The 27,221-nt window shown below is 45.5% G+C and overlaps 1 protein-coding gene across 1 annotated transcript in view; it reads left to right on the forward strand.

Annotated features, from left to right (window-relative positions):
* The first annotated feature begins 2,176 nt into the window (after positions 1 to 2,176).
* COL6A3 (collagen type VI alpha 3 chain) overlaps positions 2,177 to 27,221 on the forward strand; it is a 72,631-nt gene continuing 47,586 nt past the window's right edge. The window contains exons 1-8 of the mRNA XM_042780855.1: positions 2,177 to 2,264; positions 3,778 to 4,395; positions 10,825 to 11,427; positions 16,429 to 17,013; positions 18,685 to 19,284; positions 20,740 to 21,312; positions 22,980 to 23,585; positions 24,358 to 24,963. Of these exons, the coding sequence (XP_042636789.1) occupies positions 2,177 to 2,264; positions 3,778 to 4,395; positions 10,825 to 11,427; positions 16,429 to 17,013; positions 18,685 to 19,284; positions 20,740 to 21,312; positions 22,980 to 23,585; positions 24,358 to 24,963 (4,279 nt within the window). The remainder of the gene's footprint in view (positions 2,265 to 3,777; positions 4,396 to 10,824; positions 11,428 to 16,428; positions 17,014 to 18,684; positions 19,285 to 20,739; positions 21,313 to 22,979; positions 23,586 to 24,357; positions 24,964 to 27,221) is intronic.

Below are 27,221 nucleotides of genomic sequence, written 5' to 3' on the forward strand. Positions count from 1 at the left end.
ATGCCTCGTTACCCCACAAGAGTCATCTCCTGCCCTTCCTGCTCAGAGTGCTAAGAGTGCCTCTCTTCTCCTCTTCCTCTTCCTACCTCCTCTCCCCTCTTCTCTCACTTCCCCTCCCCTTCCAGATACTGGGTACACTTTGGGAAAGGTAATTCCTATTCGCTGTACATTTATTCTATTGCTTTGTGTCCCAGTGGAAAGTGCTTCATTTAAGGAGCTACCCTTGTAAAGGTTAATGTCTTGGAAATAAAAATCTTTACATATGAGTTTCAACCAATTTAAAATGAATTTTCCTTAGTGAATGGTGGGAGTAAGTAAGCAGTGGCTTGGAAAGACACTCTAGATTTCATGCTGTATTAGCATGCCCCTGGGTAGTGCAGATGGTGAATCTGCTCAGCTGCAGACAAAGGCTGGAGGCTTGGGCTTGGCCAGAGACACTTTGGAAGAAAGACCTAGTGACCCACTTGTGAAACATTCAGCCACTGAAAGCTCTATGGAGCATGGTTCTACTCTGACACACGTGGGGTCGCCACGAGTTGCAGTTAATGGGAACTTTTTTAATTTTTGGTTCCTGATAGGAAGGTTGGGCAATCTGCTTCTGTAGTGATACCCTCTTGGAAACCCATGGTGGGGATCGCTATGAGTTGGATCCAACTCAACGGCAGTGAGTGAGATAAAAAATCTGATGTTCAACTTTAATAGAAGGAATCAGGGGTAGCCACGCACAGTGTATTCTTACCTCATTCTAAAGTGTAAATCATCAATTAATTGAGGGTTAAATAAAAACCTGCTGTTATTGAGTTGATTCTGACTCACAGCGCCCCTAGAGGAAAGTGGAACTGCCCCAGAGGGTTTCCAAGGCTGTCATCTTTACAGAAGCAGACTGCCGCATCTTTCTCCCACGGAGTGGCTGGTGGGTTCAACCAGTTGACTTTTCAATTAGCAGCTGAGTGCTTAAGCCCTGATCTAGCAAGGCTACTTAACTGAGGACACACACACACACACACACACACAATCAGAGACAGTGCATTTGTGTTCAAGATTTTGAAGAAAAACTCAGACCTAGATCTAGCAGAGTTGGAGGAGAAAGGGATGACTGCATGGAAAGGTCTGAGAGATTCTAGCATAGAACAGGGGCCTGAGGGGTTTCTGGAGCGGGAATGAGGCAGTCCTGGGGCTGTGGGCATCCCCATCCACAGGGGAAGCGGCTGAACCACCACTGAGCAGTGGGTTTCTACACTGTCTGCAGGGGCTGCTGTGGGCACCAATGTGTCTGGGGCTTGACCAGGACTCGAGGACACTGTCACACCAAAGACTACTCCTCTAGATTGCATATGTCAGTGTCCAATAGGGGTTGAGAATTCCAAGCCCAGAGGCTGCACTGTGCTTTTGCTCTTCTGGGGTTGTCACCACTCGCTGCCCCTGCACTGCAGAAAGAAGTGCCCTCCTGAACGTCTTTTTCACCACACTTCCTCTCACTTCTGACATGCTTCCAAGAAGAACTTGTACTGATAAGGAGTTCTAGCTTAGCCTCTGACATCATGTCTCAAGTGCTCTTGAATCACAAGATGCCTTGGTTTTATCACAGTCGATATTTTTCATTGACTTTCCTTGGAAATCCAAAGCCACAAGTGGATCTTGGAATTCATCCCCTTTTATATAGATTTTTGTCTATGTCTGTCTGTCTGTCTGTGTATCTATCATCTAGCTTATTTATGTAAGTTTCAATCTATTCATCCATCCATCTATCAATCTATCTAGCCATCTATGTCTATGTCTATCTATGTCTCTATCTTAGTCTGTATCCATCCATCCAATCCATCTATCCATCCATTAATCCATCATCCATCCATCATCCATCCATCCATCATCCATCATCCATCCATCCATCCATCCATCCATCCATCCATCCATCCATCCATCCCCTATCATAGTATCTATCATAGATCTACGTACCTATCTATGTCTTTGTGCGTGTATGTTTCTAGCTATGTATTATCTATGCCCTTGCTACCATTTCAAAGAATAAGGCAGAGAGTCACCTTGGAAATCCAAAAAGGGGAGAGAAAACAGTGCTTCTTATTTTCCAAGGTCTTATGTACATGACTAAAACTGATCCTTCCCCCTGCCCTATTTTCTCTCTTAGGTCCATACTTGGTGCTCAGGCAAATTCAAAATGAGGAAACACCGACACCTGCCCTTCGTTGCCCTCTTTTGCCTCTTTCTCTCAGGCTTTTCCATGACTCGTGCCCAACAACAAGCAGGTAAGATCCAGAAACAGCTCTTAGTTTCATGAAAAGAAACAGTATTCACTGACTTTAGATCTTAGTCGTCATGAACTTGAGGTAGAGCCTAGACAGGTTGTTAAGAGCTAGAGAAGCCATTTATTGCAGGATATTTGTTTGTCTACAGACCTTCCCAGACACTTTTTATCCAGTATGGGATGGTTTGTTTTTTCCTGAAACTTGGGTCAGATATCCTGGAGTTGGTTTGTGAGTGGCTTGTTTTGACATTGGGTGTGAGTAGAATGCTTGTATCTTGAATGCTTCATGATCAGAAGAGTTTTTCCATATTTCTGACATTAGTGGGTCTCTGAACATGCAAAATCAGGAGAAGACAAGTCATGAAAGAAAAAAAAAAGTATTTTCCATGAAAAACAAAGATTCTTCTCTCTATACCTCCGTACACAGAAAGACATTTTTCATCGTTCTAATCTAATCTTTAAAGGATCACTTTCCCAAAACTATTTTTCAAAATGGATCCTAATGAATCCTATTAAGAATTTACTTGTCAGGTTTTAGCAAAGTGAGAAATGCCTCTTGCATTTGAGATGGTAGCTTATGAGCCAGACGGAGCTGACTTGGGTCTTCCTCTCCCTTGCCTGGGTGTTCTCTGCCACCAGAAAGCTGCCCTGGGAGGGAAAGAAAGCCAGCTCCGCCTGGGTGGCACAGGCACGTTCTGGTGGGAGCATCAGCTAAGTCACGCACAGGGGCGAGGAACCTCTGCACACAGCCAGCCTGGGCCACAGCCAGAAGGGCACCTCACCAGATGCTGGTGGCCTGACACCCTCAGTTCCCTGCTTCTATACTTGAGGGAGAACTTGATCCATCTTTGAAAGGGAAAAATAATGTTCAGCATCTCTGAAGACTTTTCTGACTGTGAAAAATATGTAATAACTAGTTAGGGACCTTTCATCACGCTCAAAAGTCTACATATACACCTAGGTCTTCCTCACTTAAAAGGATATATATATATATATATATAAACATTTACTTTTCTAGAAAGGACCCAAAGTATTGGGATTCTTTAATGTAAAGCAGAGTAGTTCTCACTTTCCTTGTGCCAAAGGCCCAGTGACACACGCTAAACTGAAGAATGAATTTGGGAAGTGATGGTCAGTTACCTGTGGTAAGATAAGATATCCTTCTGGTCTGATCAGGTGGGTCTTGGGGCTCAAACTGCCCCAGAGGATCATTCTTGGGTTCAAAGACACCCAGCAAAAGTTGCTTCTTTTCCCCTGGAGCATAGTATAGGCTTCTGAATAGCGGCCATTGCATCCGGTGCTTGCTTCAATGGCCAGCCCCTGTCAGCTGTTGAGTCCCTGTGCCCAGGCCCTCCACTTCCCAGGTAAGTTGTCCACCTGCCAGTCTTGCAAGAGAGGAGTAAGGTATGTAGCAGCAGCGCAGTGTGAGCTGAATTCATGTAGGAAGGTTTTGCACTGCTAGGACGTGATTGCTTGAACAGTAGAAAAATCTAAACCACTGTCTTTTTTTAAAGATGTCAGGAATGGTGCTGCTGCCGATATAATATTTCTAGTGGATTCCTCTTGGAGCGTTGGAAAGGAACATTTCCCACTTGTCCGAGAGTTTCTGTATGATGTTATAAAATCTTTAGCTGTGGGAGAGAATGATTTCCATTTTGCTCTGGTCCAGTTCAACGGAAACCCACATACCGAGTTCCTGTTAAATACCTATCGTACTAAACAAGAAGTCCTTGCTCATATCTCCAACATGTCTTATACTGGGGGAAGCAATCAGACTGGAAAAGGATTAGAATACGTAATCCAAAACTACCTAACTAAGGCTGCTGGAAGCCGGGCCAGTGATGGAGTCCCTCAGGTTATCGTAGTGTTAACCGATGGACGCTCAGAGGACGGCCTTGCCCTGCCCTCAGCGGGACTTAAGTCTGCTGATGTTAACGTGTTTGCAATTGGAGTTGAGGATGCAGATGAAGGAGCGTTAAAAGAAATAGCAAGTGAACCGCTCGATACACATGTTTTCAACCTAGAGAATTTTACCTCCCTGCATGACATGGTAGGAAACTTAGTGTCTTATGTTCGTTCGTCCATGGCTCCAGAAGGAGCTGGAGACACAGAGACCCTTAAAGACATCACAGGTAATGGCAACATCGCCAAGCTGCTCCCTGGCCCGCTCTTTGGGGATAAGCTTGGCAACTGCTGGCATTAAAGCAATACTATGCTGGAAAATGGTGGCGGGCGGGGGCATAGGGAAGAGATGGGTATTCGCAGGTGTAAAAACAAAGGTTTCACTATTCTTCTGGAGTGTCTTTCTGAAATAGAGCATTTACCCACATCCAAGGGGACAGGTTTTTCACTTTCGAGACAACTAATGTTTTTAACTCAAAACATCATGTTCTGACATTTGGACCCTATAAGAGGTACTTCCTTCTTCCACAGAAAAGAAACTCTCAGTATGGCTGGGCAGGCACTCACAAAAATGCCTTCTGTCTGAGATTAGAATGGAGTGCTTGTTTCCTTAAAGAACATTTTGTGTCCCAAAGCCCCAAAGCTGAGAGGGGAAAGAGCCCGTCCACCTGTGTCCACTGCAATGGTGCCAAGCTCCCCTCTTCTGCCCTGTGGAATCTATTTCAGAGAATGGATCGATGGAATTAGAATTGGTAGGAACCTTAGATATGGTCTAGCCCAGATCTATTTGGAAGACATTGAGCCCTCGAGAGAGTAAGTAATGTGAAGTTAGGGCAAGAGCCAGAGCCGGAACCCCCGTGTTTGGGTTCTCTTCCATCTCCTTTGTGCCACTGCCATTTCTGTGGCCAAAGAGACGCTTCCGATTCAGTGGGGCTCATCAAGGCCACCCTGGGAATACTAATCATGCACGAGCATTGCATTGACATACTATTCCACAATGACATGTGTGGAACTCACTGGCAGGCAAGTTATTTAATCATCAAGCCCGTTAGCTCTCCTTCCAGCTCTGTATGCCTGAAAGACCAATGCGGAAGGAATTTGACAAGCAAATTTTAAAAGGAACCATACCAGGGCAAAAGAGTGGATGAGTTTTCCTATTCTGTTTAACCATTATATAAATAAGCAAGCAACTAGATTCCCACATCTCACATTAAATGAGCCAATCAACAGCCCCCAGGCTTACTGATGGGTGACAGGAAGGGCAGAGGGACCTCCCTTTGTTAGGAAATGAGCCCATGTGGTCATTTGATAGTTGACTGCAGAAAATGCTGGATGGAATGGCCATGGTGTTAGAATGGAATCGAGAACCTCCGAGGAGAAGTGAGCGCCAGAAAGGAGAGATGGCTGCTCCACTGGGATGGAGGGAAAGGACAAGAAGGAAGGCTGTGCTTCTGAGATCTGAAGGTGGACAGAAGGAAAGCTGTTACACAGAAAGCTTTCCAGACAGAGAGAGAATTCAAGTTGAATTGCATCAATTATCTCTATAAGGGAACATGACAGAGAGAGTGAAGGAGTTGGGTTTGGGAACTTGGAGGAATTGAATTGTTTTTGAACAGTTGCTCAAATGTCCCAATCGGCAGGGACATTAGCACCCTATCCCTATCAAAGTGAAACTATGTGGGACCACTGGGGAAACTATTTTACAAACAACCTTCTGAAGCACCTTGGGGTTGCTTAGTCCTGAAAACTTTCTCTTAACCAAGCCCTTCCCACTCAAGACTATTGACCTGCGATGACACTCCATCCTTGGCAGAGAGTATGACCCATGTGTGGTCTCCATGACATTCTGTAGATATCTTAGGCCCTCCGTATCAGAAGGCATGACCAAGTTCAGCATTTGTTAGTAAAGAAGGACTGACAGGGTCAAGAACATTCTCTTGGGAAGGAGCTCTAGAGTGTTAGCAAGTAAATTCCTGGAGTAGCCCACCATGGGTGGGGTCTTGCTGGGTGAGAAGCTGGGTTGGGGGACTTCTGAAAAGCCAGAACGTGAGAGGGCAGGATGAGGGGTAAGAGCTCCAGAGACACCTGAGTGTGAGCAGGAGCACACTGTGTCTGTAGAGAGGTAGACTTCAGAAGGCAGATCTGAGGTTGGAGGAATTCCCAGTGATGCCCTCATGTGATTAGAGTGCAGTAGACTGAGGCTATTGAAGACCCAAGAGGCTGGCACTCAGAGGGGTTGGTTAGCCACCCAGATGACAAAGTGGAGATGATGGTCGGGTGTGCGGGGTTGACACAGGCTGAGTATGACGCAGCTGAAATCATTCAGGAAGGCTGGAGAACGTCTGTGCTCATGTTATTGTTGTTGTTCATGCTCATAGCTGTGAAAAAAGAAGTGGATAAGTGTTTGAATGAAAGCAGAGTGAAAGGGTAAGCAGATCCAAGCGGCCCCATGGCAGAGGAAGTGATCACAGGGAAGGGGGGTTGTGGCCGGCTTCTCCCCTAGGTTTGGTTCCCACCTAGAGGGTTTCAGGAGACAGGACGCAGTTGGCAGAAGTCAGGCTCTGGCTGATTCAAGATGGTGGGGGCAATAGGAAGGAGAAAGAGTTGAGGCTTTGGAGGATAAGTCATGTAATCAAAGGTCCACACGGGAGGAGCTCGGGGAAGGGCAGGCAGCAGAAGAAGGCTGGAGAAAGGAAGAGGCTTCTGGTGGCACAGTGGTTAGTCAAGATGTCAGCTGTTCAAATCTACCCACTGCTCTGCAGGAGGAAGATGTAGGAGTCTGCTTCTGTAAAGGTAACAGCCTTGGAGACACCATGGGGCGGTTCTCCAATGTCCTATAGAGTCACGGTGAGTGGGAATTGACTTGAAGGCACGCATTTGGGTTTGGTTTTGTTTAGAGAAAGAGTACTAGGCAGTGATTTTCCATAACAAGCATTCAGAAATCAGGAGATAGGAAGTGGGACAACTAGATGTCAATGGAACAGAGCCCCAGTCTTGAGCGGGAACGGCTTGGTTAAGAGAAGGGTTTCAGGACTAAGCAACCCCGAGGTGCTTCAGAAGGTTGTTTGTAAAATGATTTTCCCAGTGGTCCCACATAGTTTCAGCTTTGATCGGGATGGGGTGCTAATGTCCCTGCTGACTGGGACATTTGACTTCTCAGTAAAAGGAGTGACAGCAATGTTCAGATTATTTGTCTGTAGTAAGAAAAAGAAAAGAATTTTGAATGGGCATTTGTGAAAGGGGGATGGATCCTGATTCCAAGTGACATGGCCTACCTCTGGCATATAATGTTTACGTAGTATCCATCCTACTGGATTATAGGAAAAGGGTGTCCTCAAAATTATCCCAAACCAAGCATTTCACACCCAGGTGACAATGAAATGATAAAAGGGTATCTGCGATGACCTACTCTTTATTTTCTACAATATTGTTAGGATCACTGATTCACTACATTTATGAATATAAGGACAAAAACAAATCTGTGTTGAAAAACAATGAGGGGAATCAGTAGAGAAAGGAGGCATCTTTTCTTTATTGATGCATTGGCAAAGCCAGGAATGAGATTAGATGAGTTCTCCTTTGTGGTCAACCATTATGTAAGCGAGCAAACAATGAGATTCCCACATCGAATGCTAAATGAGCCAATCAGCACAGTCTATTTCCACACAGATGACAAAACCTTTGTTTTTATGCCAAGAAAGCATCTCTGCCTTCTAGTGTCCAAGCCACTAGCAGCATCAAGGTGAACTATTAATGCATTTATGTTGTCTTTTCTAATTAACTTCACTCTGCAATTCCTCCAGTATCGTGTCCCACTGCATGTCCATGAAAAACCAGTAACAGTAGCCATACTGTTTCTGCTTACAGCTTTTGAGAAAGGTAGTTAGGAGGGTATGATGGTGACGGCTAGTAAAGTAGGGCCTTTTCTTCCCATTGGTTACCTGTTAGCTAGATAATGGTTCCCTATAGAGCGTACTTGATCATAAAACACACATATGTATATGTTGCTAACGATCACCACAGTTCTGACGAGCTCTACTTAATCAGTCTTTAAAGGTGATTAGTTGTGTTTTTTGAACTCTGCTTGTCATTCTTTTAAAGATGGAGATGACTAAGACACAAACGTTTATACCCAAATGGCAGGTCCAGGTGATAGAGTAGGTGAGGATCTCAGTGGGAGCGTTCTTTTCCCTGAAAAACATGAAGATTTGAAAAATCCCACAAACATATGTGTGATTTTGTGTATTGCATAGGAAATAAGAATGTGAGTGAAGGAAGGCACCATGCCCACACAAATGCACTTGGGAAAACAATTTTCCAAGGGTGTCGAAGGACCTTACGATTTTTCCATAGACATTTTCAAAACTTTCCACCATAGAAAATGCCACATCAGTGTATGAGACACCAGCCCTAGGAGGAGAAAACTAGGCAAATTCATTGTTTTTTCAAAAATTTTAGATTGGTCTGTTTACTTTCAGCATCATGTTGTCATTGGTGTGCCTTGCTGTACCCAAGAAACCACGGTCCTGTGTCTACCTGAGGCTTTGGCTCTCCTGGATAACCAAGCATGCTCTTGTGTGTCCATCATGTGTGTGCGAGACAATGATGTTTTATTTTCAGTGATGACAAATTATCCAACATTTTTCTATGACCCTCTGTGGTAGATGTTCAGCCTTTCAGAAGACAAACGTTGAGGAATTCTCTTTTCAGGGTTCTTTTTTCTTATTTATGCTACTGTAAATTGCAACCAAAGAGTAAGTAAGAAATTAATAACCAATAATGTCACCCTATGATTGAGGTGTCATTTCTCTTTTATTGACCCTAATGTTGTAGTTAGTCCTTCTTTTAAACATTCTTGATATGCTAGTAAGTGGGAAATACTCCTGTGCCCTTCAAGGTCATTGAGTTAGGGCCAGGAAATGTTGAGTGTTTTGCATGGTGTCATTTGCAGAGTCTTATCTCAGATATGATGGTGGCCATTTCTAGGACCCATCATGTCTTTCACACTCCCTGACACCACACCCTCCCAAAGAGCCTTAAAGAATCTTACACTTTGCCTAAAGGCCATGTTTCTTAGCAAAGGTATGGTCTTATTTAATACTTTTGTGTGACAGGTGTTAAAAGCATAAGATCTACTACAAAAAAGAACTATCCTTCACTTTAGATGTTATATAAAGGATTATGACATCAAGGTTTCCAAGTAAATGTCTTTCCCTATGCAAAGAACTCATCTACAAATATGTTGTCAGGAAGTTTTGTGTGTACAAGGTGAAGAAGACAGTGGTTCTGATTCTAGCAATCTCTGTGTCTACTTACACAGGGAGAATGCTTGGGTGCGAATATGATTTCACGATAACAAAAGTCTGCAATTTCCCGAGACCAAATTTGCATCCTGTTTCCACTGTGAAAATGAGTGCAATTTTACTGGCACAAGGACAAAGTAATTGTAAACATGAAATGTCCGTTGTTGTTGCAAAGACCAGAATATAAATATCACATGCGTTCGCACAAAATCTCTCCCTGTTCCAAACACATGCTTAAGTTATTAAATGTATGTACTGGAATAATGCTGTGTTTCCTCTAGTTTAAGTCAATTTGATTTAAATGCTCTGGCTGGACCTTGCAAGTATTTCCGCCCACTTTTGAAATTTCCTGATTTCTATTCCGTGCACAGCACTTCTATGGATAGCATTCTCAGTAGTGGTATGGGAGGCTCATATGCCCACCATGGGGAGAAAAGAGGTCTTGGTGAGCCGTTTTTCATGTCCATTGCTACAGCCCCAGAGCTCATTCTGATTAAGGGGTGATTATGCGCTCATGGTTCCAATAGGCAATCAGTTTAGGACGTCATAAAAATACAGTTGGATAATTGTGTCATGACTGGCTCCATATCACCCTGTTTAACATTGTTCTGCATTGTGTGATTGAATACAGAGGCAACAGCAAAAGCAAGTGACCAGAACACACAGCCCACTGCTAGACCTGTACTTGAGTTTCATATAACTAAGCGTCTTATGAGAAAATTAAATTAACGCAAAATCTCATCAAGTATGTTTTTTTTTAAAATGTTACCTATAGTTTTAGTTCTTCTTTCAGATTCAAATGTGCTCAGCCATTTTGATTTTTTAAAGAAAAAGGATGAAAGGAGAGTTGCTTAAGCATTTAACATACTGGGGTGATGAGTCACCAGACAGTGAGTTCTGGTTTGCAGCTGTGGATTTGTACTAAAAAATTCTCATAATCACTTAAGAAATCTAGAGCAATGTCCAAGATTTGGAAATCATCGTTGAGATTTCCCCTGTATGTATGAGAAAGCAGAGTTCCAAGCAACTGCATTCCTCTCCAAATTAGTGGAACTCTCCAGAATAGGCCCCCAAGATTTCTCCCAGATGTCCTGAAATTTGACTACAGAATGGCCCAAGGCACAAATAGGATAGAAGTGCTCCCATGTTGTGCCGTGGTTTCTGAGAAGTTGCCTCTTATTCATTCAGAATGCAGACCTGAAAGAGAATGTCACATTCCTTAATCAACATGTGTTTCCTTTGTCCATATTTCGTGTTTCTTGTTGGTTTCCAAAGAAACACGTGAGAACACCGAACAGATGCATGTTGTTACTTGTTCTAACGCTTTCACGTTTTTTGCATTTCTTTCTCTTAAAGCACAAGACTCTGCTGACATTATTTTCCTTATTGATGGATCAAACAACACCGGAAGTGTGCATTTCGCAGTCATTCGAGACTTCCTTGTGAATCTCCTTGAGAGACTTGAGATTGGGACTCAGCATATACAAGTGGGGGTGGTCCAGTATAGTGATGAGCCCAGAACCATATTCTCCCTGAACACCTATTCCACCAAAGCTCAGGTTCTGGAGGCAGTAAAGGCCCTTAGGTTCACCGGTGGGGAGTTGGCCAACATTGGCTTTGCCCTTGATTTTGTGGTGGAGAACCACTTCACCCAGGCAGGAGGCAGCCGAGTAGAGGAAGGGGTTCCCCAGGTGCTGGTCCTCATAAGTGCTGCACCTTCTAGTGACGAGATCTGGGAAGGGGTGGTAGCCCTGAAGCAGGCTAGCGTGTTCTCATTCGGCCTTGGCACCCAGGCCGCTTCCCTGGCAGAGCTCCGGCACATAGCTACCGATGACAACTTCGTGTTTACTGTCCCGGAATTCCGTAGCTTTGGGGACCTCCAGGAGCAATTACTGCCGTACATTGTTCGTGTGGCCCAAAGACACATTGTCTTTCAACCCCCAACTATTGTCACTGAAGGTATGTATGCTCTTCTCACCAAAGGCGTGGGTGGGGGTGTTGTGTGTGTTGGTTTTTGTAGAATTAAGGCAGGTACCGGAATGATTTGCCTCAGGAGAACCTGTAAGTACTCACAGTCCAGTCCCTCTGTGCTGAGCTGCTGGATGAGATCTTTGTGACGGGTGCCATGTGTGAAAGACTAAAGGTCAATGAGTGGGTGGGATGTGCTTACTTGAGTATGAGTTGCCAGGAAAGTGTGTTCTTGAGGTTAACTCAACACAACACTCACTGTGCTATAGCAGACATCATAGTATAGTCTACTTACAGTTCAGTTATCCTGAGTGTGGATTTGAGGGGGCTTACTGGGTGGTGAAGGAAAACTGGTGGCACTCTCGGTAAAGCTCTCAGCTGCTAGCTGAAAGCTCTGCTCATTGAACCCACTGGCTGCTCCATGGGAGAAAGATGTGGTGGTCTGCTTCTGTAAAGATTCACAGTCTCGGAAGCCCTATGGGTCAGTTCTATTCTTTCCCACGGGGTTGTTATGAGTCAGAATTGCCTTGAAGGCAGGGGGTTTGGTATTTGGTTATTGGGTGGTGCAGATGGTTAGTGTACTTAGCTGTTGACAGAAAGATTGGAGGTTCGAATCCACCCAGAGGAGCCTGGAAAGAGAGGCTTGTTGATCTACGTCCAAAAAGCAGCCATTGGAAACCCCGTGGAGCACAGTTCTGCTCTGACAACAATGGGGCACATCACGCAGAGTTGACTTGACAGCAACTGTTTTTTATTGCAATTATGAGATGATTACTCTAAGATAATGGTATTGACCTCTAAAATCAACATGTTTGAAGGGCACTCAGACATACAGAGTCTTTTTCCAAAAGCCATGGTGGAGCACGCGGTGAGAACTGTCTCTGCCAAGCCCCTCTGCTCTGGGGCTGTGGACAATTGAATTTCTTCTGAAGGTAAGAAATAACAGAAGATTCATTTGGTGGAGGTTTTAGGAACTTTTTTTCTCTATGTTTATAGAGAAAAGACGGTGACATCTACTCAAATGTAAGGCCTTTGGCAAAACAAGTCATAGGAGTGATTTAGAAAAGACAAAACCAACCAAGTCACATAGCAGATATGTATTTATCAATCATGAGAGGTGGGGGTGCATTTTCAAAATTTAAATCAGAGTACAGTTGTGTGTGATGCTGTGGCTATTATAAATACGGCAGATCCAGTTACACTGAATTGCATTAACTGAAGTTTTCTCAGATGGTCAGAGATTTAATGACTGATGTTATTAACCATGTTGCTGGGTGGGATACATCACACTTGATGGGAATTACATTTGGAAATTGTCTTCGTGTTTCTAGACATCCCTCTGATTGTGTGATTTTAGCATTGACTCAATAGAAGGGAGAGCCGGCTTTTGGTCTAAAGGACCCATTGTGGGTAGCAGGCAGGGGTGTCCCATTGCTCCTAGTTTACAGATGAGGAGAGAACTGGAGTCCCAGGTGTTCAGGGATGTTTTCAAAATTACAGTCATGCAGAGGCAACTCTAAGTCTAGACCCCAGATTTTCTGCCTGATGGTAGAAAAGCCTGTGGATGTGAACTTTCTGTTCTCATGAACAGCAGAGTGTCTGTGGGCTGTAGTGGAAGGCTCTCAGGAAGCAGCCAGAGGTTCCTCCCCCTGGTCAATTACTTTCTGAGACATGACTCTCTATTCAGGCTACATCACTTTCATGGCCCCGGTCAGGCCACTAAGAGGCCTCGGTGAATTAGTGACACAGTGGCCCTTCAGTCATTTGTAGAAACACCTAACTCCCTTTCTGGTGTAGCTTACACACAGGGAGACTCTAACAAGGTAAATTCTTGAATGGAAAACCGTGTCAGTCTTATTCTTCACTGTCTTGCCAGAGCATTCAGTAGGTGCTCAATGAATAATTGTTGAATGAATTCTGAGGCTGATATAAGACCCTGGTTGTCATCTGCAACCAGTGATTCCAACTTTCCTACATGGATCAGTACAGCTTCGTAGTTCGTATTTGCTAGCTTTCTAAGTAAATGGCACATATCTGTGTCTACAAAGTAACTTTGCTAGTAAATACTGCTGTTTTTACCGATTTTACAAATTGGGGTTATGGGGAGACTTTCCTTTGAAGAAGGGCTGTCAATCATTGAAAAATAAAGTTTATTGGAAGGCATGCCATTGTATGACATCAAGGGAGAATCACTTGGAAGTCTTAATTAAAAAACATCTGTATCCATTCCTATCTATGGAGTTGACCTCTGCTTGATAGCATTTTGCTAATCATTGGTTGCAGTGAAGGCACTATCACTGTGTCTCTTTGATGTTGTATGTGCCTCCTTACAAGGCTTATGTAATTCAGACTGAGTTAGCGCCAACTCCCTGTCAATAATTTTATAATAGGGCCTTTATTGTATTGATGATTGTAGGAGGATAGGTCAGGACTGTGATGTCTCTTTTAAAGCACACATTTAGTTTTGGATGTTGGAACTGCCCCATGTCCTGGTGATGTGGTAAGAAAAGTGTATGTGAAACTGACTCTCTAGAGAATATCTTTCATAACACTTATTTAAATTGATAAGGTCACCCCAGTGTGGCTTACCTTTCATCTCTTTTAGGTGTCCAGCTTTCCCCCCTCACTTGAGGGGATACTAGCACCTACCATAATCCTTTAGATGAGCTGGTAGAACGCTTAGAACTTTGGACGAAAGATGAAGTGGAAATGGACAGGGAAGAACACTGGAAATGGACTTTGACTTGCCTGAGCTCATTTCTGTCACGGCGCCTTTCCTGTGCCCTGAGCTCATTTCCATCAGGGTGCCATTCCTATACCTGAGCTCATTTCTGTCACGGCGCCTTTCCTGTGGCCTGAGCTCACTTTCATCATGGCACTATTCCTATGATCCTGGAAAATATGAAAACAATGTGGTGAGACTTTACAACAGGTTGTGGTTTCCCTGGGCTTGTATACTTTTGGAAACAAAGAAACCACCTATAATCATTTTATGAACATTGAAGAAATCCCACGGCTGTGGTCTGGGAGACATAGCCTCTGGCCCAGGTCTTGTGCTGACCAATCATTTAACCCTTGGCAGATTGCACACTACCTGTAGGCTCTGGGTTCTTGATTTATGGCAAAGGAATTAAGGTAGATGAAGGGATTTGCATCCAGAGGAAGATTCAAATTCCTTGTCATCAGTGGGTAGCTCCTTGCTGCCATTTAATTTTTCCCTAGCTCATCAGCATTTTCCAAATATTGCCTTTAATCTTAGCAATTAATTTATAGTCAACAAATGTTGCAGAGGTGTCTATGTGTGTGTCTAAGTCCGTGTCTGTGTGTCTGTCTGTATCTGTATCAGTTACTTGGTGCTGCTACGACAGACTTACCCCCAGTAAGTGCCTTTAAGAACAGACATTTATTTTCTCACAGTTCAGGAGACTACAGATCTCATTTCAGGGCATGGCTCTATGGAGAGGTCCTTTCTTATCTACTGGAGATTCTAGTAGCTGTGGCAACTGCTGGCGGTCCAGAGCTTGTCAATGTGTCTGTCTCTGTCATCTGCCATTTTTTCGTCTTCTTCTCTCCATATGTGTCTCTGTGTCTGTTTTGCATTTTTTATAGCTCAGAAGTGATTAGATTCAGAACCCACCCTTCCGAGTCTGATCTAATTAATATAACAGAGAGTTCTATTTCCATACAGGACCCCAGGTAGAGGCGTGAGGATCTCATATTTTTAGGGACACACTTCAATCCAGGACTCTCTCTATCTCTCTACCCTTGTGTACTCATATTTCTGTGCATCTCTATTGCCTTATCTGTCATCTCTGGTTGGAGAGCCCTGAGGGAGAAGGAGAAGGCAGAGACATGAGAGGCTCCCTGTCTTGCACAGGCATGCCTGGTGAGAATCCCACCATCCTGATGTCTACTTGAAGCTTGAGGACCTGCCAGTCACTGTGGAGACCACAACTCGAGGCCAAAGCAATGCTCCAGAAGTGCTGGTCACTGGACATCATGTGTGCATTTGTATGTTTTCACTCAAAGAAGAGAGTTTGGGCCAATAATACTAACATGGTCACATCTCCAGTGAATCGAAGTGTTAAAAAAATGTAATTGCCACATAATATGCCTAATGGTGTAGAGTGATGGTGGACCCTCAATCAGTTCAGTGACTTAACAAATGAACGAATTGATGACACTCCTTTCCCCCTCAGGTTTAATGCTCTTCAAAGCTCTCTCTGGTTTCTGGATAGGTGCTCTGGTCTGATCTATCCTTTGTTCCCCTGACTTGGGAACAAAGTCTACACGCTGATACGGCATTTCTCTGGCTGGAGGGCAGTTGGTCAGCCGCTCAGAGGAAGTGATCTAAATGATGCCTCTCTGCTTGTCTTTAAGTTATCAACATCTCAACGTGTTATTTAAGACCTTTCCAGCAGTGTCCTGCAATGAAAATGTTCAGTTTGATATTCAGTTACTTCTAATATGTTTATGATGCCAAATAATTTTTTTTTTCACCTGGAAAATAGAACCAGAGGGAATGGAGACGTGTGTGTTCTTTGAGCTTTTGCAGTTGGCAATGTGTGTCCTTTGAAATCAAGACCATGAAGCCAAGGGCTCTCTGAGCACACCTCAGTTGCTCCTTTAATCATTGAAACAATGGCTTCCCTCTGACCTCTCAAATCCAAGCTGTACATTGAGAGTTGACTGACTTTTAAGTGTCAGCATGCTAAGCTGATGGTTACTGGAGCAAAAATTTCATGTGCAACTGTTTTATAAAAGTACTAAGAGTGGGCCGGGTGGGAGGGGATCTGGCCCTGTTATTCAATAGGGAAGGATGCAGCTATAAGGAGTGTGTATGCGATGGCAGTTTGCTGCCTGGGGTCCCCAGTGACTCCACAGAGGCCAGAGCAGATGAGAGCAGCCCTTAAACGGAGCTCGCTCTGCAGACCGTTGTTGAGTGTACTCGCTAAGGCCCTCCTTCTCACTCTGTCATGTTGCTACCTGCAGTCACTGAAGTCAACAAGAGGGACATAGTCTTCCTCGTAGATGGCTCCTCTGCACTGGGACTGGCCAACTTCAATGCAGTCCGCGACTTCCTTGCCAGGGTCATCCAGAGGCTGGAGATTGGACAGGACCTTATCCAGGTGGCAGTGGCTCAGTATGCAGACACTGTAAAGCCAGAGTTTTATTTCAGCTCCTACCCCAGCAAAAGGGAAGTCATAACCGCCGTGCGGCGGATGAAGCCCCTGGGTGGCCCGGCCCTGTACACGGGCTCCGCGCTGGACTTCGTCCGCAACAACCTGTTCACTAGCGGGGCTGGCCACCGGGCTGCCGAAGGGGTGCCCAAGCTCTTGGTGCTGGTCACAGGCGGTAAGTCCCTAGATGAGGTTAGCCAGTCAGCCCAGGGGCTGAAGACGAACAGCATCATGGCCTTTGCCATCGGGAACAAGGCCGCTGATCGGGCCGAGCTGGAAGAGATTGCTTTCGACTCCTCCCTGGTGTTCGTCCCTGCTGAGTTCCAGGCCGCTCCTTTGCAAGGCATACTGCCCAGCCTGCTGCCACCTCTCAGGACACTCACTGGAACCACTGAAGGTACGGTGGGGGCCGCGCCACACACCGAGTACACAGGTCTAGAGGCAGAAGCTTTGAGAAAAAAAGAAAGTTCTATTTGTGTTAAGCTAACAAACACCTAATGCGCACACAACTGTTAAATGCTGAAACCAACAGCAATACACAAGCTGTGTTCCAGGCTCCCTTTGATCCTGAGCTGAGACCTGTGTGACTCAAAACAGAATGACAGGACTGAGATGACAGGACCTGGGTCCACCTACAGCTGAAGCATGTGGCCAAGGTGGTCACTTCAGCTCTGACCTGGGGTCCATCCCAGTGTTGTCCTGCTCCTGTAGTGACTCCTACCCCCACCCCACCCCCCAGATCTAGCCTGCGTCCTTCTTGTCCTGAGTCTATTTCTAAATGGCCAGATATGACTAGGGTAGGACATGGTGAATCAAATATGCAAAATCCACCATCCTTAATAAAGATGAATATCACGGAAGAAACTTTCCACCCCACCACTTTCTGTAGGATTGTCCCACGCATGAACTGTGTTGCATGGATGCATGCCTTCTCTTTTCTGGACTTCCAAAAGCCTCACTCTAATTTTTCTTTCCTTCTTTAAAACTTCTAACCCTCACTTTTGTAGCCAAGGTTCAACTTGATAGAACATAGGATAAAATTAGTTATGAGGCCTAAATTTTAGGGAGGCATCAGGAAAGAAATGAGAAATCAAACTTTTAAGGCACGTGCTGAGTATGTTGGGGGAGCCCACTAATTTGAGAATTCTACTCTCTGTACTCCATGTGCATGACCTCAGCCAGGAAGAACAAACAGTGTCGTGTAATCACTGCTCAGGGAAATTCTCATGGGCGCTTGGCTTCATTATTGCCTAGCAACCCTATGCCTCCCGATAGGACAAGAATACCAGGAGAGAAGGACAAGTGGGAGGTCCTAGGAACACTTCAAGATGAGAAGAACCTGCTTTTATTTACTTTTTAGCTTTAAGGGACTCTTGTTTTCCTGATAACTTGGGTTACCTGGGAGTCCCTGGTTAGAGCAAAGGGTAAATATGCTTGGCTACAAGCTGATGAAGGTTGGGGGTTCGAGCCCCCCCCCCCCCCCCCAGGAACCCCAAAAGGCCCTGTTGATTTCCTTAAAAAAAAAAAAAACAAAAAACCCAGCCATTGGAAACCCTGTGGAGCCCAGTCCTGCCCTGACACGTGTGGGGACGCTGTGAGTCAGGCTCAACTTGACACACAGCGGGTTTTCTATTTTGGGCCAACAGTCGTTACGCTATCGGGGGCATGCTCTTCTCAGTTTGCAGGATTTCACAGTGCATGTGCACACCTAGCTGTGGCCATGGCTGTGCACTTGAGCCGTGCAGGAAGGCACAGCACCCTCGTAGATTCCATTTCTGGGGGAGGAATGTTCTGGCTCAAGGATTGTGGTCATTCTGTGTGGTTTGCACACTGGGACTTTGCCACTGCATCTGTCTGTGAGCAGACTTGTCTGTCAACACGCCTCCCCATCACCAGCCACCACTGGAGGGAAATATGCAGCCACCGGCCATATTTGATGAGATGGGCATGCTTTGCCACCCTGATTGTCTCTGTGTCAATGTTGGCATGTGTGCACATGTTGTGTGCACACATGGTGAGACCCTCTGTGGTCACGTATGTCTCACTCTGTTTTTGTGCTCCACTGCAGTTCGCATAAACAAAAGGGATATCATCTTTCTTTTGGATGGATCATTCAACGTTGGAAAAGCCAATTTCCCTTATGTGCGCGACTTTGTAATGAACCTAGTTAACAACCTTGATGTTGGACGTGACAATATTCGCATTGGTTTAGTGCAATTTAGTGACACCCCCGTAACGGAGTTCTCACTAGACACATACCAGACCAAGTCAGATTTGCTGGCCCGTCTGAGGCAGCTGCAGCTCAAGGGGGGCTCGGGCCTGCGCACAGGCTCGGCCCTGAGCTTTGTCCATGGCAACCACTTCACCGAAGCTGGCGGCAGCCGGATCCGGGAACGCGTGCCGCAGCTCCTGGTCCTGCTCACGGCCGGCCGGTCTGAGGACTCCTATCTGGAAGCCGCCAATGCACTAGCGCGTGCGGGGGTGCTGACCTTTTGTGTAGGCGCTAACCAGGCGGATAAGGCAGAGCTTGAGCAGATCGCCTTTAACCCCAGCCTGGTGTATCTCATGGACAGTTTCAGTGCCCTGCCAGCTCTGCCTCAGCAGCTGATTCAGCCCCTCACCACGTACGTTAGCGGTGGTGTGGAGGAAGTTCCCCTCGGCCAGCCAGGTAAACGCACCTTACCGCGCGGGGCCTCCCTCTCCCTCCTCAGTGACCTCCTTGGTGGGCAGCTGGCCGATCTGAACCCAAGAGTGTGGTAAATACCTTGAATGGGAGACACTGTACCAGCAAGGTGAGGTGCTCTGTCTTTAGAACCCTGTCTTGAGAACACTCTGTGGGTGTTCACTGATGAGGGCAAGGAGAGCAGATTTGGCTTATGTCCTGCCATGTCGTCCCACTCTTCATGCAGATTTTTTTTTTCCCTCCAATGGCTGTGAACATCCTGGAGTTCAAATCCAGATAGAAAGGATGAAAGTGAGCTCACGTGAGACAGCACTACCCTTCCATATATAAGTAGGCATTGGGAAGCTTTGGTGGCATAGTGCCTAAGGCGTTTGACTGCTAACCAGAAGGCTGGTGGTTCAAATCCACCAGCCACCCCTTGGAAGGAAGATTGGGCAATCTACTTCTGTAATGATAGTGCCTCAAAAACCCAAGGAGGGGTTGCTATGAGTCAGATCTGACTCGACAGCAGTGAGTTTGGTTTGGTTTTTGGGGCCATTTAAACATTGAAATTATTCTCTTTATATGATATTTTCATATTCAAGATCCACTATACTTGCAAGTTATTTGATATACACCCAACAAAGGCTGTCTCTTTATGCAATAGTCAAATTATCTCTGAAAGAATTTTAGTTGTTTTTCTTTTTTAAAAAATGTCAAAATTAATAGGGCAGAGGGTCAGGAAGCTTTCAGTCCTCCAGCCCTGAAGTCACACAGATGGGCAGCAAGGCTGAGCCAATGGAAACCCAATCACAACAGTGGTGAGAACTGTTTAACCTGAGGATAGCAATCCCCTCACCTTGAGTAGCCTCCTGTGGGCTGCTGCCCTGCTGCCTGTCACCTTGTTACCGGGGAGTAAAAAGCACCAAGAGCAGGCCTCATCTGTGGAGCAACGGCAGGCACTATTGTGGGTTCTAATCCACAAATTCACATTTAATTAAAAACATAATCCAATTAGAGGGGATTGTGGTCATTCAGTTATGCCTTGGTGCTTCACCTACATCAGTCTTTATCACTAGAGATTGAAGTCAAATTTTTGCACCACATTTTCCGTAGTTTTATTTGTAAAAATTTGAAGTGTTGTCTGTTCTCCTAGTGCAGTTGCCACCTAGTGAAAGAACAGAGCCCTGGGGCTGCTTTCCTGGCTCACTTTGCTGAAAAAATATGGCACCTGATTGGCTAGACCAGTCAATTGTCCTATTGTCTTGCCAACACACACTGCTTTGAAATAGGACCCTTGAATGACAGTTGGTGCAGTTCTCTCTTCTCTTGCTGGTACAGCAGTCATCAGATGGATTTCCTAAATAGCCATTACCGAATGCTGGTGGTTCTGGGCTGAAATCAGTTCGATGCCTGCTAATCTCTCTTCCCTCACTGTGTCCTCATGCACTTTTGTTGTAGAGAGCAAGCGAGACATCCTGTTCCTCTTTGACGGCTCAGCCAACCTTGTGGGCCAGTTCCCAGCTGTCCGTGACTTCCTCTATAAGATCATTGATGAACTGGATGTGAAACCCGACGGGACCCGGATTGCGGTGGCTCAGTACAGTGACGACGTCCGAGTGGAGTCCCACTTCAACGAGCACCAGAATAAGCCAGAGATCCTGAACCTTGTGAAGAGGATGAAGATAAAGACAGGCAAAGTCCTCAACCTGGGCTATGCCCTGGACTACGCACAGCGACACATCTTTGTGACGTCTGCTGGGAGCCGCATTGAGGAAGGAGTGTTTCAGTTCCTGGTGCTGTTGGTGGCGGGAAGGTCGTCTGACCGAGTGGATGGGCCTGCCAATGCCCTAAGACAGAGTGGGGTGGTGCCTTTCATCTTCCAGGCCAAGAATGCTGACCCTGCCGAGTTGGAGCAGATAGTGCTGTCCCCAGCCTTCATTCTGGTTGCCGAGTCGCTTCCCAAAATTGGAGAGCTCCAACCCCAGATCGTGAACCTCCTAAAGACCGTGCACAATGGAGCCCCAACACCAGGTACGCCTGAGACATCTGGGTGATTCTACAGTTCAGTTCTCCAACACATAGGCTAGGTGTGGGCTGCTGGCCCCAAGTCCTGTAAAGATCACAGCCAAGAAAACCCCACAGAATGGTTCTACTCTGTAATACATGGAGTCAGCATGAGTCCAAATGGGCTCGATCATAATGTTTTTTTTAAACATTTATTTTGGTTTTTGACTGTATCTGATCCTAGGGTAAAACAGTAGATCCAGGGTGATCATTTTAAAGGACATCAGAATATTTTATAAGACACATTATAAAGATTTAGATATATCAATGTCCTTTTCAAAGCACAGCTCTTACTATATGCATCATGAAAGCATATAGAATGGTTCCATTATAGCTAAAATACTCTTCATAACCCACTGTCTTTATTTTAATTAAGTTAATGTGCTTAATTCCTTTACTAGACTCATTAATAGCAGAAAGCCTTATGAAAGCCTTATGTTGTTGTTGTTATGTGCCGTCGAGTTGGCCCCGACTCACAGAGACCCCTCCTTGGGTTTCCGAGGCAGTATCACTACGGAAGTAGGATTGCCCAACCTTCCTTCCGAGGAGTGGCTGGTGGGTTTGAACTGCCAGCCATCTGGTTAGCAGGCAAGTGTCTTAGCCACTATGCTACCAGAGCTCCTATGAAAGCCTTATAGGAACAGGTAAATTCCTATCATAGACGTGTTAACATTCCTAACTGCTAATGCATGTCACCCTGACTTTGTGTTTAGCCACTTTTCGTTTGTGATAAAAATTTAGTGACAAGAATACTTTACTTTCCATGTCATCCTTTGGGTTAAAAACCGAGTATCTAGACAATCTACATTGACTACTGGGCATGTTCACTCTTGGTTTTGGATTGTAACCTAGAGATCTGGGTTATATTTTCCCCACTGATTCACTTGTGACTTGCAGCAAATCCCTTGAAACCTCAGGTTCTGTGTGTGAAATGGCAATGGCTCTGTTGGCTCTGCCATCCAGTGTCTCTCCTCATCAAAAAACAAAACAAACAAACAAAAAAAGTTTTCTTGAGCACTCTGTTGAACGTTAATAAGATCAAGCATTGAGAAGCTCTGAAAGAAAAAGATTGTGTGGGCGTATTAGTTTCTTATTGCTGCAGTAACAAAAGACCACATACTTGGCAGCTTAAAACAACACAAATTTGTTACCTTACAGCTCTGCAGGACAGAGGTCCAAAATTTGCCTCCTTGGGCTAAACTTGAGATGTCAGCAGCTTGTGTCCCTTCTAGAGGCTCCAGAGAAGAAACAGTTTCCTTGTCTTTTCCAGCTTCTCAAGGTCACTTGCATTCCTTGACTTGTGGCCTCTTCCTCTATCCTCGAGTCCAAAAGGGTAACATCTGCTCTCCTCTCTGACCTCTGCTTCCATCCTTGTCTCTTCTCTGACTCCTCTGCCTCCCTCTTATCAGAGCCCTGTGATCGCACGAGGTCCATGAGGAGCACCCAGGATGGCCCCTCTGTCCTGAGATTCTTCACTTAGTCACATTTGCAAAGCTCCCTTTACCATGGACTGTGACATTTCACAAGTGGGAATTTGGACACGAGAGTCTTTAGAGTCATTATTCAGACAAGCACACTTGGTATGAAATTGTTGCTCTCCTGCTCTATGTGAGTTAGCAGGGTCTTTGTCTCAGTTTCAGGTGAAAAGGATGTAGTCTTTCTGATTGACGGCTCTGATGGTGTCAGGAATGGCTTCCCCTTGCTAAAAGAGTTTGTCCAGAGACTGGTGGAGAGCCTGGATGTGGGCCAGGACCGGGTCCGTGTGGCAGTGGTGCAATACAGTGACCGGACCAAGCCTGAGTTCTACCTGAATTCATACACGGACCAGCAGGGTGTCATCAATGCCATACGCAGGCTGAACCTGCTGGGGGGTCCAACTCCCAACACTGGGGCTGCCCTGGATTTTGTCCTGAGGAATATCCTCATTAGCTCTGCAGGCAGCAGGATTGCAGAAGGCGTTCCCCAGCTTCTAATCGTCCTCACAGCGGAAAGGTCTGGGGATGACGTGAGGGGCCCCTCAGTGGTCCTTAAGAGGGGTGGAGCAGTGCCCATCGGCATTGGCATTGGGAATGCTGACATCTCAGAGATGCAGACCATTTCCTTTATCCCTGACTTTGCTGTGGCCATCCCCACCTTCCGGCACCTGGGGACTGTCCATCAGATCATCTCTGAGCGAGTGACCCAGCTCAACCGTGAAGAGCTAAGCAGGCTGCGGCCCGTTTTCCCACCAACAAGTCCAGGTAAGGAGGGAGTTCTTTCATTCCTTGGTCCAGGTAATCATCTGGGTCTACTTGTTTGAGTGATGGACTGCAAAAGGTTCTCGTGTTGCTTCCTCTGCCTTATGGATGAAAAGTAGAGTTTCCTGAAAGATTAGGAGCCATATACCTTCTTTGACCTTGGTGGCCAGAAATGGCAGAGACTTGGAAGGAGGCTTTGACTCATGTTTGACCAAATTAAAGTCTCCAAGAGGGGCATATATTTGGCTCATAATTCCGACTCCCTAACCTACATAAGGAGCTCTGGTGATGCAGTGCCTAAGGCAATTGACTGCTAACCAGAAGGTTGGTGGTTCAAACCCACCAGCCACTCCTTGGAAGGAAGATGGGACAATCTACTTCCATAAATATTTACCACCTCAGAAACCCAATGAAGGTTGCTATGAGTCGGAAATGACTCCATGGTAGAGGATTTTTTTTTTTTAAACTTACATAAAGGGTTGTGTATAGATGTTGGAAGGGAGAGGTCATTTAATTGACAACATGAGTTCCAACCTCCCCCTGGCAGATCTAGCTATCAGCCCCTGTGACCGGGGATGGGTGTTACCATTGGCACTCTAGGAAATGTTCAGTGATCACTCTACCTTAACTCTGTTGACTGGCATTTTACATATAATAGTTGTTGTTAGGACCCTTGCCTCTCAGGTGGTGACTATGACAAACTGGGAAGTGGTCCATTAATGCTAAGAATTTCATGCCAGTGAAGGTGAAACTCATGATAACATTTGATTCACAGATGTTGGCAGCAAAAGGGATGTTGTCTTCCTCATCGATGGGTCCCAAAGTGCTGCACCTGAGTTTCAGTATATCCGCACACTCATTGAAAACCTGGTCAACTACCTGGATGTGGGCTTTGACACTACCCGGGTTGCAGTTATCCAGTTCAGTGAGGACCCCAGGGTGGAGTTTCTGCTGAATGCCCACTCCAGCAAGGATGAGGTACAGAATGCTGTGAGGCGGCTGAGGCCCAAGGGAGGCAGGCAAATCAACGTTGGGGGTGCCCTGGAGTATGTGTCAAAGAACATCTTCAAGAGGCCACTGGGAAGTCGCATCGAAGAGGGCGTCCCTCAGTTCCTGGTCCTTGTCTCATCTGGGAAGTCTGACGATGAGGTGGATGACTCGGCAGCCGAGGTCAAGCAATCTGGGGTGGCACCTTTCACCATCGCAAGAAATGCAGACCAGGAGGAGCTGGTTAAGATCTCTCTTAGCCCCGAATATGTGTTCTCCGTGAGCACCTTCAGGGAGCTGCCCAGCCTGGAGCAGAAACTGCTGACTCCCATCACAACCCTAACCTCAGAGCAAATTCAACGGATCCTGGCCAGTACACGTTATCCTCCTCCAGGTAAGATTAGCTTTTATCCTCTGAGTAGTTTTGATATAAAAATAATGGTCTCAAGGGCCGTGGAAGTCATAATAAGTCAAATTAACATCAAGGGCTACCTGGTGGTGCTTCTTCCCCTTTATGTGCTCGATGCCCTGTAGCATTGATACACCTGTGGTTGAACATGTTTGGCTCATTGCTTACTGCAAAGGGGGAGAAGGTGCACCATCAAGAACCATGGGGTATCTCAATAGGAGAATGTTAGGAATGACGTAAGGTAGGATTGGCGCTTGTGGTAGGTAATTTGGGGGAAGGTTTAAGGGAATGGGACTGTGCCCTGGATTGGGTACTGTTAAGAGTGGAGATAATTCTGTGATTTGTTATCTTCATAAATCTCACCTAGAAGAGAGGGAAATTCTAGAGCAAGGTAGAGGTCTAACTGTAAAGAGGCAGCAGTCATCCATATTAGCCAGGACAGGGTGGTGGCCAGTTATATTGGGGGTTTGGACAGTGCTTTTTTTGTCTGTGTTCAGATGGGACTATACGTGGAGCCATTTTTGTCTTGGTCCGTCATGGTCACAGAGTGGCCTTGTCTGATGTTGATATGAAAGCTTCCTGTGGAACAGGAGAACCCCACTATCTGGCTGGGTGCACTGGGCCAGCTCTGCAGTGTCTGGGGCTGCTTTTTTCTCTCTCTCAATGACGCGGCCTGCTTAGCTTTCACTCAGCTGTATTCCCACTATAAATGACCAGTGATTTTGGAGGCAAGAGACAGGTGAGAATTTGTTGAGAGGCGACATCTGAGGAGCCCAATAAAATAGTGTCTGAAAAGTACCTTGAATTCTAGTGAGTAGGAAAACATGAGCTCATCTTTCCCAGGACTTTAGGATTACTCTTATAGTTAAAAATGAATATGCATAAAGAAAACAGGGGAATTTGTAATGAAAATAAAAACTCTATAAATACTGGAGGTCAATGAGCAAAAGAAATGCTATGAAGCAAACACCTGGGAAGCTTCCCTGTGATGCACTGGATACAGTATTGCACTGTGAGTATGCTGCTCCTGATGGGAGGGCCAGGGTGGTGGTGAGGGCTGGAGAGATGTCATGGCATGTTGGGGCAGAGGCTGGACTTTCAGCTTTCAGGTGTCACTAGCCAAGTGGTTGTCTTGGGCAAGTCACTCAAGCTCTTTTGGCTTCATCTCTCTCTCTCTTTTGTAGAACAAAGATGGTTTTATAGAACCAAGTGCTCTCGGTCTGTTCTGGTCGCAACTGTTCATGATTCCATAGATTACTGTAGTATGGAAATCATTTAGAAATGCTGCTTACTTTTTAAAAATTAGTGGTAACCTAGACCACAAAGCCAAAATTCAAACAGAATAAACTCAGGAAGAGAAAGTTTTAGAGAATTTAAACCATTTCAAGAAATGGAAACTGTTTCGGTGAAAAAAGTCCATTCTTTTTATTTTTAATTTTTACTATGATTTGGGTGAAGTTTACAGACCAAATTGATTTTCCATACAGCAAGCAGTTCATTCACACTTTGTCTCATGACATTGACTGCAATTTCCCACAGTGCAACAGCTCCCTTCCCACTTCCTCCCTATAGTTACCTCTTCCCCGTGTCCTTCCCTCCATGCACTCCTGCCCTCCTCCCCCAGCTGTTTCCCTGTGCATACACAGCCCTTCTGTTCTCCCGTGATTGATTTCTCTAAGGAGTGTATCTGCCTAATGTACATGTGCACCCCATATGCCTCTCTTTTGTCTGGCTACAAGCTGCAGGAGTGGGTTCAATTCCAGACCTGAAGGGCATCTGGGGGCCATAGTCTCAGGGGTTCCACCAGGCTCTATCAAACCAGCAACCTTGTCCTTTTTTTTTTTTTTTTTAAATGATTCTGAGTTTTGTTCCATGTTGTTCTCCCACTCTATCCGGAATCTCCTACATAGATCCCTCTCTGAGTGGTTGGGAGTGGTAGGGCACCATCTAGTTCCTCTGGTCTCATAGCCATATAGAAGAGGCCCACTTTTTAATGATTAATTAAAAAAATCCCAAGAGATCAATACTATTTGCACATCAAGCTAGAACTTTAATGTTTATTGATATTATGGTGCAATGTAAGGCAAAGTTCAGGATATAATGCAAAATGCAGGAAGAAGAGCAGAAACAAAACCAGATGCTGTTGATGTTAGTTGCCACTGACTCAGCTCCCACTAAGCAGCAACCCCGTATACAGCAGAATGACGCACTTCCTGGTCCGTGCCGTCCTCACAATCATTGCT

Source organism: Orycteropus afer, unplaced genomic scaffold (genome assembly GCF_000298275.1).
Source record: "Orycteropus afer afer isolate SDZICR_OR568_19922 unplaced genomic scaffold, OryAfe1.0 scaffold00006, whole genome shotgun sequence".
NCBI classification, from domain to species: domain Eukaryota; kingdom Metazoa; phylum Chordata; class Mammalia; order Tubulidentata; family Orycteropodidae; genus Orycteropus; species Orycteropus afer.